This window comes from Ostrea edulis, chromosome 2 (genome assembly GCF_947568905.1).
Source record: "Ostrea edulis chromosome 2, xbOstEdul1.1, whole genome shotgun sequence".
Classification (NCBI taxonomy): domain Eukaryota; kingdom Metazoa; phylum Mollusca; class Bivalvia; order Ostreida; family Ostreidae; genus Ostrea; species Ostrea edulis.
The window spans coordinates 1,489,471-1,508,462 of NC_079165.1; the positions used below are offsets into that span (position 1 = coordinate 1,489,471).

The 18,992-nt window shown below is 33.2% G+C and overlaps 2 protein-coding genes and 1 long non-coding RNA gene across 6 annotated transcripts in view; 1 reads left to right on the forward strand and 2 right to left on the reverse strand.

The window, feature by feature from the left end:
* LOC125663457 (uncharacterized) overlaps positions 1-18,992 on the reverse strand; it is a 67,308-nt gene that overhangs the window by 25,691 nt on the left and 22,625 nt on the right. The window lies entirely within an intron of this gene.
* LOC125662594 (uncharacterized) lies at positions 1,248-17,011 on the forward strand. Of its 3 annotated transcripts, none has more exons than XM_056157260.1 (5): positions 1,248-1,389; positions 12,123-12,318; positions 12,486-12,525; positions 14,126-14,242; positions 14,782-17,011. In XM_056157260.1, the coding sequence occupies exons 2-5, from the start codon at positions 12,298-12,300 to the stop codon at positions 14,952-14,954; spliced, it is 351 nt and encodes a 116-aa protein (XP_056013235.1). In that variant the 5' UTR covers positions 1,248-1,389; positions 12,123-12,297; the 3' UTR covers positions 14,955-17,011. The 3 variants fall into 3 exon arrangements, 2 of the variants coding, with proteins under 2 accessions (XP_056013235.1, XP_056013234.1); XM_056157259.1 differs by lacking the exon at positions 1,248-1,389 and adding an exon at positions 3,501-3,792; XR_008800742.1 differs by lacking the exons at positions 1,248-1,389; positions 12,486-12,525 and adding an exon at positions 3,506-3,792.
* LOC130052401 (uncharacterized) lies at positions 4,081-13,990 on the reverse strand. Its single transcript, XR_008800744.1, has 2 exons — positions 13,859-13,990; positions 4,081-5,985 (listed from the first exon to the last, which is right to left on the reverse strand). It is a non-coding gene; the product is annotated as an uncharacterized LOC130052401 (long non-coding RNA).

Below are 18,992 nucleotides of genomic sequence, written 5' to 3' on the forward strand. Positions count from 1 at the left end.
TATTTAAGCTAGCTCCATCATTATGTTACGTATCATTATTAATGGTTGAAAGTGGAAAAACTGTATTACATGTAATTTTAACTCAATATATTTAGTTTACAACCCAGTAACTAAGTACTTCGTAACTAGCTTGAAAATACGGATTTATATTTAATTGCTGTGATAGAATTTAGAAATGAATTTCAAAATTAAGGATTATCTCCCTCATGCATAGCTCTGATCCTTAGACGAATTTGACTTCAGTCTTTGGCACTCTTTTTTTAAAGTTCTTAGAAGCTTATTGTTATATCGGATTTTAGTATTTCGGCTTGAGCATCACTGAAGAGACATTTTTTGTCGAAATGCTCATCTGGTGCATCAAAATTGGTACCGTATAAGTTTTACATTTAATTGATAACGAATATATATATATATATATATATATATATATATATATATATAAACATTAAAACACTTTTCGAAATATTTCAGCCGTTTTACCAGCCTTCATCAGTCGTGTTTATTAAAATGTGATATTTTATTAAATAAACACGACTAATGAAGGCTGGTAAAACGGCTGAGATATTTCGAAAAGTGTTTTAATGGTTTTTTTATTATTTATTATTCTTACAAAAGAGACTTTGGATAATATATATATATATATATATATATATATATATATATATATATCCAAATTGTGTTTTTTTAAAAATCACAGTGTCCGGTATAAAATATTAAAAGAAATAGAATAAACAGTACACAAAGTTAAAAATTTAACGCAAGCTCTTTCATTTTATAATCCTCAGGCGTTACATTTTAAAATAGTTTTGAAATGGTCTGACGTCATAAAAGCGCTTGCGTTAAATTTTTAACTTTGTGTACTGTTTATTCTATTTCTTTTAATATATATATATATATATATATATATATATATATATATATGTGTGTGTGTGTGTGTGTGTGTGTGTGTGTGTGTGTGTGTGTGTGTGTGTGTGTGTGTGATTCTGCCATATTGGGGACCTGCTACAGATACGCAAGTCTTAAAATGGGGGCCTCAAAAAGTTTGGGGACTTGACTTAGGTCCCCAATCTTTTTTATCGTTCAAAACAAATAAATAACATGTCTACTTTCTAGAAAAATAAAAATAATAACGTGTCCCACTTTCGGGGTTTCATCAAACACATGATTACACAGATACTGTGTGGATTGAAGTTGCCATCTTCGTTTACGCACCTCTGACGATACACACATGTAATATGCGCATGTGCATGTGTAAAGAGAACGGAAGTATAAATGTTTTGAGGCGAGAGTCAACAAACATGACAAAAAGAAGACGCAGAAAGGCTGGGCAGGACATTCTGGATTCTTTCAATAAGGATTCTTTCTATATAAAGGAAACGCTGGAAAAGGGTATGTTTTGTTACTTGTTTGATGAAATAAGATGTGAAGAATCTTATATCTTATCTTAAAGTGCAAGTTGGGTGGGTGGGTCCATTGACGATTGCTGCATATTAGAAATTCAATTGAAATGAAATGACAGACATATCGGTTAATATTTATTCCTTCAAATAGTACACAATGTATACTACGCTGCCCGGGTAGGTTAAGGATTCCCTTATAGAATATCACAGTGCACTTTATGCCTTTACTTCTCCGAACTACCAATATACGACGTCATATTGGAAAATGACGTCAAGTCACTGCAAACTTGAGCTGTTATGACGGGGAGAGTGTCAAAAACTTTAGACCTTATTTCAAACTGCCTATAAGATGCCAGAACGCTATTGCAAAATTCATGTGTCTGAATTGTATTTTAATACCTTATATGTGCGAATATTTTAAAATAGTTTGTTTCATTACCCTTGAATGAAATTCAGCGTGTTTAAACTGCTTTCGAAAAATATACTTTTGAAATATACTCTGATTTATACAAGTGGTAAGAGGTAGATTTATGATGTGTTTATAAAAGAGTCTAGCGCAGGCAATTTATGAGGATTCATTTGAGATCTTTTACGGAAATCGTAAGATGGGTTTGTTCTCTATCCGAATCTTGCTTGGGTAAATGTGTGATGGCTTTGCTTGAATACAGATTACCCTCAAATGTGTAGGTAAGTGTGTCGGTAAGTTGAACTCTTCATGAAATACGTGTATTTTGTACGCAAGTAATACTACCATTTTTCCCAAACACATTTCGGGTACACAAGGATACGGTGAGTTCATTTATCAAACAAAAAGTTAAAAATAATTTATGTGAAACACTTCAAACAATTATAAATGACCGTCAGGTGATCAACGAAGACATGCGATATCATAATAGATATGCTAATATATAGCCGAGAGAACCTTCTATATAAATTATCTGTACTTAAGCATATAAATTACAAGTGAAAACCAAAAACCGACCTCGCAATCCAATGTATGTTTTGAACTTATTTCAAACTCCGGGAAGCTGTATTAATTTCACAATATTTTAGAATTCAACTAATAAACGATATGAATGTGCACACATATGTGTCATAGCAACATGAGACAAGATAGGATCAGACCTCTCTTTGCTCTTTGTTTGTGGTGTTCCTAAGAATGATGCAATGATTCATCATTAGAAACCTGTTGCCATCCCTGTTATGAAATGAATATTGATTTTAAGTTATGGGATATCATATACAAAGGTCACATAAGGTCACAAAATATTATGCCAATATCCGATTTTTAAAAAAAAAAATCATTTTTATGCCGCAAATTTTCATTAATTTTCAGCACATTTTGTTTCAGAAAACACAGAGCTCTAAAATAAGAAAATCCAAAAGGGATTTACTTAATAAAACATCAACGTACTTCATTGTTACTCAATTGATAATGCACTTGTTTTCTATTGTTTAAGACTAAACTAATTGTAATAAATGTGTTCAGGTTGTTAATACTAGGGATGCTAGTGCTGCAGCAATGCATTCAATGATTTAAAAAGTGATCAAATCACTGATATAAATTATAAATAATATAGCTACAACCATTTCTTTTTCTTTTCTTTCCTTTTATTCTAAGATTAATAAATGAATAATATCTCATTGTGGTCTCACTAGCCTAAAGCTGTGTGTTAATATTAATTGTCTGCCATTTCATAACATTGTATTCTTTGATTATTAACAAAACGCTAATATCTTAAACTCTCTCAAACCGGAAAAAATTCCAAGTTCTGACATATATAATTTTTTCCCTCATAATTATTCTTGGGACCACACGGTCAGGATGATTATGATAAGCTGCATGATGCATATTAGATGGTAACATACATTTATTAATGTTAGATTATACTTTATAATATTATATTAAAAATGCTCTAGATTAACTATTTTCAAACTAATGTTAAAAGAATACTTCATAAATCATAAGTCCTAAAAAGTTTAATTTTCTCTGGATTTCTTTTTGTGTGGTGGTATCTAACGTAGGTCCAAGTTGCTGTGTAAACCACTGTAAACAGCTGATTGAAGTAAGGCACATTATGGGTGTTGAAAATGCGCATCGAGTGTTTGATTTCTTGTCATTCTGCAGTGCTGTAATCTTGTTTATACTCTCTTACATCCGTGCAATTTCTTGTCAATCGCCATAGATGTGTTAGACCATGATACATTTTTTTTTTATAGATTCTCATCCCCGCCCGCCTTGATTTTTCCCCTATTATTGTAAAATTTCTGATTTTCTTCGTCTTGATTCTGGTCGGGATCGGTATTCACCTCCCCATTCAACTTTCATTTTAATACCCGCGTATTCTCCTTGACAGCTGACAGGCTAGACAGCTACATATTACGCCATATTGTATGTATAAATATATTATGAATAACAAATATAAGAATATTTTTCAATGAAAAGAATTAATCAGGCATACATGAAATGCATTGTCCTGGTACAATAAGATAAGATTTATTGAGACCAAAGTTAGGCCCTTGAGGGCATGCAAGAAGATAGATGGAACATTCTATCGTTAAAATGATATTGTCCTACGGACCCAGTTTAACAAAAGAATTCGTTTCCATGTATTGACAATGTAGCAAGATAAACACGGGCGTTACTCAAACTCAGTGAATTCACTATGAACAATCCCGAGAGTTCTTAAAGCTGACATGAATTAATAAATACGTACACCTTTCTCATCTTATCCGCCATATTTCTTTCAGGTAGCCTAATTTACTCTACCCGTATATACCCCAAATGTGATTGTCACACCTGAGTGATTTTTCTAGGTGGACTCAACCAGTGCACATCTCCGATAGTAATATATAGGGAATGAGAAACAAATAAAATAACATTTTAAAACATTATGCTTTGCTCAAAATTACAAAATATTGATTGTATACTAATGCAACATTCTGGAAGTTTAGATAAGTTAGACAAAAATGCCAAAAAAAAAAAAAAAAAAGCTTTTCTTGCATACTTGTAAGTGCATGCAAGTATTTGCATTTTCTAATAAAATAAATGCGGATAAATCATTTGCCAATTACATACTGATAGAATGGAATAGGCAAAGAGCATAAAATATATTATTCATATCAATTCTTGCAAAATAAAGGTGCATGCCATATGCATAATATGCAATGCACAAGGTATAATCGCCAAAAAAAGTATCAAATACGGGCGTCTATTCAACAGGTATCGGAGATGTGCACTTACCGAAAATATTAGATTCTCTTTATTCTGATAAATCCACGAAACAAAATGATAAACTCCATTTGTATCTCGTTAGAACTTTACAACACGTTCTCATTCCATTATACAGACTGCGACACACTTCACCCGTGCCAAACAGTGTGTCCTCAATCAGGGGAGATGTCAGAGTCGAAAATTGTTCCTGTATTGAATGCTTGTCTGGTCGAGGTTTTGCAGTTTATAGAAATAGGGAATCTAATATCTGGTTGGATATATTGCGTGCACAATTCAAAATTTCTCGATGATCATATACAAACTTGGATATACAAATAAGGGAATAATGATCGAAAATATACATCTGTGTGCAAATGCGTGTATTACATTTGCAATCCACAATAAACAGTTCATTACACAAAGACACATATGAAAGGAAATTTATAAACGAAAATATAGTTTTGTTGTCTCTTTTGGAACCACATAATTATTTACGGTCTCTGTGTGTCCATATTCATTGAGAGAGAGAGAGAGAGAGCGACCGTCCTACTTCGATTTATAATATACCATTTCACAGAAGGAAAGAAAATTGATCACTTATATAAATGTAAGCTTTCAAGCATTAAAAATTTCCAGCTATTTAAAAATTTGTGATTGACAATATATTGGAAACTTACAGGAGTTGATGCTTATAATTGAATTCATTACAAATTAAAAAAAAAAATTAGTTTGAACTGTGCATGTAGAAAATACTGACTTTGTATGTTAGAATAACGGGAAAAAAGAAAATTGTCAAAAAAAGTGGGGAAAGCAGACCAGCCTTCCTGCCCACCCCAACCCCCTGTTTTCGTGCCTGAAACAACATATCAATTCGTGTTGAAAGAAAGGTGCATATCTACATTTCATTAAATTCCAAAGGAGCTCGAATTTATGTGTTCCCCTATTAATTATTTTGTATGCAAGATTCGTTCCCGAATTTCAGTCAGAGCAGAAATGAATTCATGTTGAAGTATATCTAGTTTGAATGCAAATGTTGGGTTCCTTCTTTTAATTTCATCAGACTCATTAGAAACCCCTCTCCCAAACTATGCAGCTTTGTTTCTATTGATATCTAAATCGGTATATGAATCCGGATATAAATTATATCATGTTTTTTCGTGATCATATAGATATTGCTACTGATAATGAAAAAAGAAAATGTTTATACTCTTGCCTTCTGCATATCCTACTAATGCATTACAGTATATTGACATTGTATCATATCAAATAAAAGCTCAACACGAATTTTACTGATTTATGCATACTAAAATCTTATCGAATACATTTGAATTTGAAATTTCTACGTACAGCGGTATGGCCATTGTGCCAGATCTACGAAATGAAAATATTCATGAATAAATTACACTCAAGCCTCAAAGTAATCATTATGGCATGTTACAGAAATGTTAAACACACAAATGCTATAGTCCTGCAATGCATGCATGCGATTTTTCTGAATGCAAGGTGAAGATAACGAACAGTAATCAATCTCATAACTCCTACAAGCAATACAAAATAGATAGTTGGGCAAACACGTATTTATGTATTCATGTATTTATGTATTCATGAATGAAGTTCCTACGCTTGAAAATATCTTGGTCTTTATGCATTTTGTTTTGTGATTTTGGTTTACCATTCCTTACACTGTGTAAATGAAGGAAAACTTGGTAAAGGGTGCAATTCTACATGCACCATACAATTAGTATACATGCATGTGTTGCAAAACAAAATGTACATGTAATAACCAGACATGTATCGTCATTTTTCATGGGGGGGGGGGGGGGGGGGGGGTACAACAGGGGAAAAAATGGAAAATTGGATTCTTCAAAATTGCTTGCCATTCAAAATAATAATTAAAAAAGATGAACGAAAACAGCAATAAAATAAAACAAAACACCCAAACAAACCAAGATGTTTTGTCCGATGTTCAAAGTCCTAATGTAGGGTGAAGGGTTAAAGAGTCTTTTACTTTGACTACCTCAATAATTTCCCCCTACACTTCATTTTCTTCAATCGTTGGGGGTCGGATGGGGTGGTTAGAGTCCTCTACTATGAGTGCCTCATATCTTCATTTTCTTAAGTGGTGGTAGTACAATTTGTGTCTTCTACTATTATATCAGAACTTTCAAGCTGGGGTAAGTGGGGGAGGGGTTGTCACTCAATGTATCTTTTATTTGCATTACAAACTAACAAAAAATGGATATTGTTATTAAAGGTGGGTGACAGACACTCTTGTCCTCTCCCCTTGATGTTTGATAACGACGCATAATATGATAAACTCGACTATTACATTTTGCATTAGTACAATTTGCGTCGAGTTCGACGCAGAATGTAATAACGCAAAATGGCATATATATATAAGATCTATTGAGCGCCAAATTAGCATAAAATGAAATAATTGAAAATAACATTATTTAAAAATATGTTTAATTTTTAATTAATGCGTGCTTTAAATGAATCAAATAAATCTGTATTATCAATTAATGAGAGCAATATTGAGTTACTAGTACTGTTCTCTTTTTATTGAATTAACGATATCATTTGTCTTAATAAGAGCATGATTATTACAAGATCATCGGTTCTCTCTCTCTCTCTCTCTCTCTCTCTCTCTCTCTCTTGTCGTTATCTCTCTCGTTACCTCTCTCTCTCTCTCTCTCTCTCTCTCTCTCTCTCTCTCGTTACCTCTCTCTCTCTCTCTCGTTACCCCTCTCTCTCTTGTTACCTCTCTCTCTCTCGTTACCTCTCTCTTTCTCTCGTTACCTCTCTCTCTCTCTCTCTCTCTCTCTCTCTCTTTACCTCTCTCTCGTTACCTCTCTCTCTCGTTACCCCTCTCTCTCGTTACCTCTCTCGTTACCTCTCTCTCTCTCTCTCTCTCTCTCTCTCTCTCTCTCTCTCTCTCTCTCTCTCTCTCTCTCTCTCATCCCATACACTCGTACAGTGTTGTATATGCAAATTTATGTACCTAAATGATTTCCTAATTTATAAATCTGCAATACTCTGACCAGTAAATCATATGGTATAAGGATTCATGCACAATACAGGGTAAATATTATACTCTGATACTTCCCCTGATTGAAGATTGCTGATCGGCACGGGCTAAGTGTGTCGCTGTCTGTACAATGGACAATGTTGTTTACTGTTGGAATGCAAATGGAGTTTATCGTTTTGTTTCATGGATTATGCAAATAAAGGGAGTTTTACTACTACTTAGAGTATTTTCGACAAGTGTACACGTACATCTGTGGTCCTTTACAGATATTACGAGTAGGCCCAGGTAAATAGTCGTCCGCATTCGATGCGTTTTCATGGCGAGCATACATGCCATTTTTATAAGTACAGTAGTATTTATGTCTTTGCCTTTTACTTGAAGTAATTGTGAATGGTATAGATTGTATACTCTTTGTTTATTCCATTTTATCAATAGATAAAAGATGAAATATTTCTTCGCATTTTTGTATAGTTTTGACATATTTACTGCAAATGTACGCACGTTCACGTAAAGAAAAGGCATTCTATATATAATTATCCAAATATATATATTTAGAATGATTTACTACTGTACGATATGTTTATTATAATTTTGAGCACTGCGTGGTGTTCCAAAACGTGATTTCATTTCTTCTTGATGTCCTATAAATTAGTATCGGAGATGTACGTGTTACCTGTCGAAGCTACCCGCACAGGTAAATCGAAGACACTGATGTGAAGTGAAGCGTAGCAAAGCTCGTCCCCTTATATACTATGCGAACCCCGATACATATAACAATAGAAATTCCAACTAATATGGCGGATTAGCAGAGAAATATGGCGGACATATAGAATTATACTATATTTATTAATTCATGTCAGCTTTAATGTCAGCATGGTGTGTAAATTCGAAGGGAGAAAAACGTTGAGAAAATGAGCTGAATTTTCGTCTTTATCTGGATTACTTTTAGGGTAAAATTCATTATTCAGCTATCCCATATTTACACAGTGTTTTAGTTTGTGTTTTTATACTGTTAGATATTCGAATCCACTTCGTGTGACTTTACCAATTACATTGTTTACATTAAAACCCTTGTGATGTCACAATTGTTGATATGAAAATGATATAAACATAACATGAGCTTTATTCACTGTAAAAAACATGAACATATAATAACAGCAAGCGTAGCAAGGCGCAAAGTGCCGCTTGCAAATCAAAGTAATTTACATTTCATAAAATACAATGTAATTGTTTAACTTAAACAAGTTCAAGTAAACACAATTTAAGTCAAATTTAACTAAATTTTGGGGTAGTGTCTTATGTGTGTTTGTAATCACATTATATGATAATTGCTTGCCTCCATGAATGCAATTAAAAAAAACAAAATGTACAGGAAAACAAATCAATCTCTCACCAAAGGGCGTTATGCTACGCTCCACAACACCTCTGTTATCGTCTAATTTACAAGAATTTTGTAAAACAGAGCGTCTTTGAAAATAAAATAAATCTGCATTATTTTCATAAATAAAACATACATTTATGAGTTAAAAACATATTGGTAGGTATCGAAACGCTGTATTACGTTAGTGCAACCTCCATATTTATGGAACTATTTTGTCTTGTCAAATGTATTATTTCACTTTCACTTAGTAACTATGGACTCTACATTAAAAAAAACTAGCGAGATTATAATGATGAAAATCTGACATTGCACAAAGAACAGAAACGTGCCTTCTGTTGGAGTCAAAGACGTCATTTTGTCCGTGCGAGATCATATGGTTAGCCGAACTATTTATCAGACGATAACAGAGGTGAAAGTGAAGCTTGCATAGCGCGCCCTCTGGTGAGAGAATGGAAAACAAATATGGGAATTAGGGACAGTGGGACCCAAATTAGCAGATGATACATACATTTATGAATTAACATTTAAAGGAGAAGGTTTTTTAGTAAGACTTTTTTGCTGGTTATTATTTATATTGCACAATTTCATTAAAGAGTTTGGGTCCCTAATGTTTAAGTTAAACAATTACATTGTATTTTATGAAATGTAAATTACTTTGAATTTACACAGGTTAAAAAATTTTACCACCTCTTTCCATAAATTACTTTTAATTTAAGGTAAGGTTTGCAACAACAGGGAAATAACTCTGGATCCCTCAGTGCACTTTGCGTTTTATGACGTCATAATGAAAAATGCGTCACGTCATAGTTGAATCGAGGGAAAATGTCATAATATTTACTTGTTATATGATCTGCTAACGTTGTCAAACTTGTGTCAAGCGCGTATGTGTAACCCTCTATGACAAAATAATAATAATGTTTCTCAAATGATCATTTATGAATTATTTTCCTTGATATTATAAAAGTCTACAATTTATATATATACATATGTAGTATGCACTACGGTTGATTTGAACCATTAAAATTATGTTGTGACCATGTAATCTCTGCGAATCTTGCTCAGTAGGGAAAGCAGGATTTAATTTGATGCTGTTATAATCGATCATTGTTTGTGAATAGTATCCTCAAAGACAAGGTTCGACATTAACGAAGCTAGGAATTTTTATGACATTTACATGCATTTCTTAAAATAAATCTGACAATGCTCTCTAATTACATATGCACTTGCACTATATATATTTCAATGCTATGACATCTACTTGTGCTGATAGATCAATTTATCGCATGAACTTTGAAATGCAGAAAACGCGACTGATCTGATCATATAAAAATAAGAAAAGGGTGTTCTCTAGTACATCTTAAAATAGTCTTAATTTTTTCTGAGGAATATCTGCATAACGTCAACATAAAACAGATTTATTAGTGCCATTTTTACTAACTTTACGTTACCCCCCCACCCCCCCCCCCCCCCCCCCCCCCCCCAGATCCACCATTGACCGGGCTCTATACTTTATATTGTCGCATAGGTTACAGGTGTAAACAAATATCAAGCAATGGAACAAGGGGATGGATATTATTTCAAAGATGTAGAGTATAAGACAGGTTCGGGCTAATGTAACGCAGAATTTATGACGAAGCAGGACCGTCGAAAACTCGCCGGGATATTGAAAATATTGTATTGTATTGAATTTAGAAAAAAAAAAAAAACTCAACATCTTAATTTCTAATAAATGTGATACTACAATACTTGACAAATAAATATATTAAAATATCATTTTTGGGCTGGAATTGTATCTTATTCATGAAAATGCTCAATGCACTCTTCAAAAGTTGTACAATTATAAAACAAAGTGACAAATCGCATAAATGAAATAATTCTTTTTAATCTGTTACCATGGAAAGAAAGCCTGGTGGGTAGTAATTCTATATGCTTTCTTAAATATTTATGGTCCAAATATTATGTTTATAAAGTAATTTTTTTCTGACGTAGACCTTATAAAGCTGCTCAATATACATTTTTTGTTGCCATGACAAGCAATTTAAATTTCATTCAGGATATAAAAAGTGCTATTTTTTTTTAGTTTTAAAATAACATTTTTCTACCAATTAGGATAATCTTATAGATATAATACTCTTTTCAATAATTCTACCAGCTTTTTACCCCATAAGTTTGCCTCGTGTAGTTTTTATACCACTAGTATTCCCTTTTGTACAAAGATCCCGAAAATGTAAAACATCACAAAAATAAGCCCATCTGGTCAAAAAACGACACGGGCGATTTTTTTTAAAAAGTCAATTTTTAAAAGATAAATTCCTACTGAACATACTGATATGCAACATGACTTTATTCGCCACTTATCAAAATGTTTTTTACTCAGAATTCCTATAGACAAGTCGGTCTATAGCTATTTTGATCGTTATAGACCGACTCGATTTTCTATAGACATTGTCTATCGGTCCATGGTTAATTTCGCACACTGAGGTAGTCAAGCAATATTATGTATACAAGTAGGGTTTCCTCATAGAATTAAAGTTCTTCTAGTGAAAAAAATTTGCATACAAGTTATATGTAGGTAGCTGGTGTTTGGAATGCGACACCTTGATCATCAGCTTATGAACCATACGTACGATACAAAAGCTAATGATCCTTAGAATTATTGAAATTTATCTTTAAAAAAAAACAACACGAAAAGTCTTATTTTTATTGTACAGTATTAAAAAAGATTTTCAAAATTTTATATGAAATATTGATGATTACATAGGAATGTCAGACTATGTCTAAAACTGTTGATCTCATCACAAGTTTGCTACGTTCGGTTACTCAGGGCAAAGACAGGTTTGAATACCATATTTTTATTTGTAGTATTTGTGCAAAATAATCTGCAAGATTTTTTCCAAGTTGCATCCTGTTTTCAAGTCATTTCAAATACAAATGTATTTATAATTTACATGTAGTTCATACAACATGTACAAGTGAATTTGTAGCTCCAGAAATCTTGCCTTTATAATGTTATTTAGCAGCATCAGCATTTTCCAGTGATAAAATCATAGTCATGCAAGCTAGGCTGAATTTTATGGTGCTAATTTTTTTTTCATTAAGGGTTGATGCTTCAGAGGAAGACGGTTCGTTTGGACGCCTGTTAAACGATGATCATCTTCATCCAAATTGTAAGCCAAAAGTCATTGAGATAGATGAGAAGCCAGTTATTTGCTTTTACTCTCTAAAACCAATACCTCCAGATACAGAACTGTTGTATGATTATGGGCCTGGTAACATGTATCCTTGGAGAAGAAAGGTAACGAAGCCATATTTGCATGCTTTTTTGTGTGTGTATGTGTGATTTGAGGTGGATGAATATACACATGTAAATATTCAATCTAATTTCAGCTCATTTGCAATGCTATATTTCATGTTAGCTGAATCAAAAATAAGATATCGATTGCATGACTCTTTTATCTGTAGATGTCCAAAAGAAGTGCAAAAAATACAAATCCATGGAAAGGTCTTATTTTTGTGCATTATGTTCTTGTTTTGTTGAAACTTATCACCAGAATTTTTTATTGAACTTAACACTCAGAGAAAAGCAAATTTATAATTTATCTATCTTCAATATGCTAACTTAAGACTATGGTTACAACCCGAGTACAACAGTTTTGAAGCAATTTACTGAATTTCATCTTAGAGATCATCTTTCTTTAACTTATATGAAACTTGAATGAATACATAAGCTCAGAAGTTGTGAAATGGTCAATGTACAGTGTTTATACATACAGCAAATTTGCTGGACCTATAACGAAAAGTGTATATATTTGTTTATGGTTACCCAAACAAACCCTAACTTAATAGCTTTCTTTAGAATATATTTTATGCTGGTATGAAATTTTCACTGTTTCACTACTGCTGCAAATCACTTCTTTTTCTTTAGAACTTTATTTTATGTAATGACTTGAGACTGTCTGCTTACATGTATTTTTAATGTTAAGGATTATTTTCAACAATTTACAGATTTCTATAAAAATTTTGTCTTGGTAATAAATACCATATGACTTTCTTGCAAAAATAAGGTATCAAAAAAATTTGGTGCTCTACAGTGTGTCAGAACTGTTGGTTAGATGGACAATCTATTGTTTACTACCTTGTGTTAACCAAAAAGTGGGTTTCACATAGTTTTTCTACTTCAGACTAAAAATAGATTGGGAATTTCCCGTACTAAGAAAGGAGAAAATGTATGTCAGGACCAGGTATCGAACTGAGACTCCTGCATCACTAGTGCAGGTGCTCTACCAACTGACCTATCCAGGCAAATATACATGGTCCAAACCATTACATTCCAAAGTGATGTAATTGGTTCATTCTTGTCATCCAATGAAATACCTCATTTCTTGCTACGTTAGGTTATGACTTTAGCATATATGTAAACAAACTTGCTGAAATGGCAAATTTTGCTAACTCAAATGGGAAAAATACATGCAAATTAAGTTTTTAATAACTCTATCATGGACTAATATAGTGTTTAGAATGCTTGAATTAATCTTTATAAATTATGTAATAGAATGCAGATTGCAAATTATTCTATTTTATATCAAATGGTGGATCGGTCTAACTACACAAAAGTACCCTGAAATTAGTGTTCAGTGTAGAGAGGGTCGTTAAACATGTTAAAGCAAAGTTATTTTCATTCCGTTTCGTTGTAAACCATGTTGACAACTTAACAATATAAATTACATCTCTGAGAGCAAAATGGTCAGTCGTTGGTATTTTGCTATAGGGATGTTTTACTGTACATGTATTTATTCCCCCTGTGGAAATTTGATATGTATACTTTCTATACTTACAGTGTTTTAATGTAGAATTATGACCACAGCATTTCTTTTATCTTGGCAGTAACTGTAAGTATTAATATCATTTTTCATTACTAATGCCATAAAATCAGGGATCCAAGGCCTATGATAATTGTGCAAAACTTAAAACAAAAAGGTGGAGGCTCATACCTCACATTACAAAGGTTTTGACCTATGAACATGTGTGTATATCATAAAATGGCACTTTCTATTCTGGTTTAAATATTTGTGTTTTTAAAATCAAGTTTCATTTTTTTCCAGAGGAAGTAAGGGATATTGATGCCAGTACTTGTGTTTCTTGTGTGGATGATGAGGATCAGAGTGAGAAGGAAATAGATGACAGTCAAGACAATCAGAATTTCCAAACTGTGACTCCAGGTACTGTATACACACTGCATGAAACAATGTTGAGCATCAAGTTTCTTTACTTGGTATTGTAAGCATAAGCCCAACATGGACTACATGCATTGAAATGTGTAGTTCTCAAGACTTGAAATGGAGTTTATGAATGGCAATCAGGATGATTAAACTCGAGAATAGAGCAAGGTTTAGTTCAGGACACAATTTATTTGCATTGAGTGAACTTTGCCAGTATGAAAGACATTGTACTTCACACAAAAGTCTTCTGAATGAAGATGGGGGAGCTGAGATTAAATTCCTATTAGAACAAAGTATATAACTTTGTACATAGTTAACCACTCAAGTACACAGACCATTTAATTAATGAAAGTATTTATTACCAGTACACATAAATATGTAAACAATCACTCTCCTAAATCGCATTCATATGATAAAAATCACTTCACTCTTCTCAAAATATTTAGCCAGTCATGATGTACCACTTTCTGAGCAATTTGCATTATCTATACACATACCATACTACCAACCAAAATTATAATCTGAAAACTTGATTTTAGGGAAGAGGGAGGCAGTATCTGATAGCGGATGCTCCAGAGAAATGGATGAGTCTTCATCCAAGCGACAGAAGTTACAGAAAAAGTCATGGACTTCATCTGAAATGAACTCCATTCACAAACATTTTTCACACTTTATTACCATTTTGAAGGTACCTGGGAAAAATGATGTATAATGAATAAATAAAATAAAATGAATAACCCTAACCCTAACCCTAACCTTTCAAAAAGAACTTGGAGAAATGTAAGAGACCAAGTCTACAATCTAATTAAAAAACAGAGAAAATGTTGATTTCGATACTACTTTGATTGTTCACTACAATTGATGGTATCTGTATGAAAAATGATATTTTTGTTTACAGTTCTTACAATTTACATAAATTGTAAATAACAGAATTTGTTGAATCATTATCAAAATAGATTTTGACAAATTTCAGCTTTTTAGTGAGCCTTTCTGATCAAAATTTGTCTGTTGTCTGTCGTTGTTGTGACCGGAAGGTCGGATGTTCGAATCCCTGCTGCGACTTGACCTGAGTCAATAAGAAATAGGTAGCAACTGTTCCATGGCCAAGCGCTCAGCACATTGAAATAAAAGTTTCAGGTCTTTCAGATGAGACCTTAAAAACTGAGGTTCCGTGTCATGGCAGGTGTTGGCATGATAAAGATCCCTCACTGCTCGATGGCCCTAAGTTTCGAGTAAAGGTCTAAATTTGAAGGCCTTCACTGGTATATGGTGAGGTCTCTATATGACTGAAAAATCTCAAACGGGATGTAAAACAACATACAATCAATCTATTAATCAATCATTGTCAACTTTTTACAATATCATCTTCTTCTCCAGAACCACTGGGCCAGTTTCAACCAAACTTGGCACAAATTAGGAATTCAAGTTTGTGCATATGAAGGGCCACACCGTCTTTCAAGGGAAAATAATTAAGAAAAAGTAAAATTGGGTGTCATTCAAAAATCTTCTTCTCAAGAACCTTTGGGTCAGTAAAGATGAAACTTAAATGAAAGCTTTCTGACAAAGTGTAAATTCAATTTATTCAAATCATGACCCCCGGGGTACTGGTGGAGCCATTATGGGCAATCAAAGTTTTACATAGGAATACATAGGAAAAATCTTTAAAATCTTCTTCTTAAGAACAGCAGAGTCATAGTCAGTCACATTTATATGGAAGCATCGTCAGGTAGTGTAGATTCAAGTTTGTTCAAATCATGAACCCTGGGAGTATGGTGGGGCCATTATGAACAATCAATACCTAGGAATACAAAGGAAAAATCCTTAAAATCTATTTCTCAAGAACAGCATAGCTATGATAATTCATTTTATATGGAGGTATCCTCAGGTAGTGTAGAATCAAGTTTGGTCCAATTGTGGCCCTGAGGTAGGGTGGGACAACTATGGGCGGTCAAATTTTTACACAGGAATACATAGCAAAATTCTTTAAAACTATTTTCCCCATGAATAAAAAAGTAATGATTAGTCATATTTATATAGAAGCATCCTATGGTAAGCATAGATTCAAGATTTCTCTAGTCATGAATCCCCCCCCCCACCCCACCCCCCACTACCTCCTGGGCTACAATGGGTAATCAAATAAAAGTTTTTGATAGGAATGTGTAGGAAAAAAATCTGATTAAAAACAAGAATGGTCATAGTTACTCAGGTGAGCATTGTGGCCCATGGGCACATTGTTAACATTGTTTAATCAAAATGCAGAGAATATGTTAATTTGCATATAACAGGTACATGTAATGTATTTTCAAGAAAAAATTTGTCTGGAGGTATTTTGGAAATTTACTTTTTATAATATTGTAATAAATGTTTGTTTTCATGCTATGTTGAAGGTCAAGTATCTATGAACACAACTGACTTGAATGAACATCACAAGTATTAGATAATGTATTTACAACTGAAACTGTAATAGAATTTTATCAATTGAATTTGTGAAATCAATTTGATAATAAATTTTGATTTTTTACCAAATTTAAACATTTTTTTGCTTAGTAGATCAGACAACATTTAAATCATAAGATTTAAACATGATACCCATAGGCCATTTTACGTAAACTGTTTGTATTGACTGAATGGTTCAGTACTTTTTTGTCAGTCAATAATTTAATACCTCAGTATGTGATCAGGTCCAGGAGAATGGTGTCTGGTGTGAATAAGGGACATGCAGTCAATTTGTAGCTCATGGATCTAAAGGAGGAATAAATATTATATACGGTCTGTATTTGAGTCATAGTTAGCACTGTCCCAGGGTGAAGTTTTTGCAGCAGATCTATCACTATGTAAATACATACTTTGCATAGAAGGAACTCACATGATTGAACAGTGCTTCACAAGCCTTGCATGACGTGTGTAGCAAACATTGAAGGTGTTGTAGGAAGTTTTACTATGATTTGATTTTACATGAAAAAATTCCAAAGTATCACATACTTTTCTTAAAGTAAAAAAGGTGCAATTAAGTTTGATTAAGTCTCCAATTTTAATAAATAACCATACCCTTGTATGAGATCCTCATGTTACTGTACTTATATCAAGTGCATGTACTGTAATATGTCCTAAATTAAATATAAGTTTATTATTTTCAAGTACCCAAAATTTTCAGTGTAAATAAGGTCCGCGGTTTCTGTTTAAACCATATTATTTGATGTAAGTCCCCAAACTTGTACCCTGTGTATAAGGTCCTCAGTTTCTATATAAACCCTTCTCTTGTGTGTAAGTCCCCAAACTTTTACCGTGTGTATAAGGTCCTCAGTTTCTAAATATACCCTTATCTTGTGTAAGTCCTCAATTTCTATTTATACCCTTATCTTGTGTAAGTCCCCAAACTTTTACCGTGTGTATAAGGTCCTCAGTTTCTATACCCTTGTATAGGTCCCCAAACTTTTACTTTGTGTATGAAGTCCTCAGTTTATGTAGGCACCCTTACCATGTGTAAGTCCCCAAACTTTTACCATTTGTATAAGGTTCTCAGTTTCTACATATACCCTTATCTTGTGTAAGTCCTCAATTTCTATTTTTATCTTGTGTAAGTCCCCAAACTTTTACCGTGTGTATAAGGTCCTCAGTTTCTATACCCTTATTTTGTGTAAGTCCCCAAACTTTTATTTGTGTATAAAGTCCTCAGTTTCTGTAGGTACCATTACAATATGCAAGTCCCAAAACGTTTACCGTGCGTAAAAGGTCCCCTGTTTCTATCCCCCTTCTCTTGTGTAAGTCCCCAAACTTTTACCTTGTGTATAAAGTCCTCAGTTTCTGTAGGTACCATTACCATGTGTAAGTCCCCAAACTTTTACCTTGTGTAAAAGGTCCTCAGTTTTCTATATATACCCTTGTCTTGTGTAAGTCTTCAAACTTTCATTGGTTATATATCGTCTTCAGTTTCTATATCTTTATCTTGTGTAATTTCTCTTAAACTTTAGCTGCATGTATAAGGTCCAAGTTTCTGAACCTCTTATTTTGTGTAAGTGTACAATGTGTATAAGGTCCTCAGGTTAAAGTACGTTTTTCTTATTCAAGTACACAACATTAATTACGGTACCGGGTGCTACAAACATGACCGTAGAAACCCAAGGGGCCGTGCCCCCATAATCTTGCCGATATATAGTATACTAGAGAAAAAATTAGCTCCTTGATGCTTGTGCCCCCACAATAATAGTGTCTGATTACCTTTTTTCTTTTCTTTTTTTCTCGTCAAGAAATTTTTGCTTGGTAGTTTCTAAAAATATTTGGTTGCCCCCCCCAAAAAAACCACCTGCTTCCTACGGGCCTGTCAAATATGTTTTGATAATATATGAAGGTTTTGTTTAATATTTACATGAAATATTTGACTTGAATGTTTATTTATTTTTCAACGATTATGCGAATGCCCTATGATATATATACACTATTAAGCTACCTGCTTTCTAATACTATTTTAACATTTTGACCCTTCAAAAATTATGGTACTCATAATGGCTTCAAGTGAAATCAAGGACATTTTTTAGCTCACCTCAACGAAGTGGGGACAGCTTATGTATCGTCTGTATCTCGCAGGTTAAAGATTTTTAAACAGTTTATTTCCAAGTAACTCTCTGTCCAAGATGCATGGATGATACCTCTCGGGTTTAACTGTACCAAACAAGTGTCAAAATATTTACTAAATGTATGAGCAGATTAAAGTTCCGGGATTACATGTATGTCTCATTCCCAATATATAATT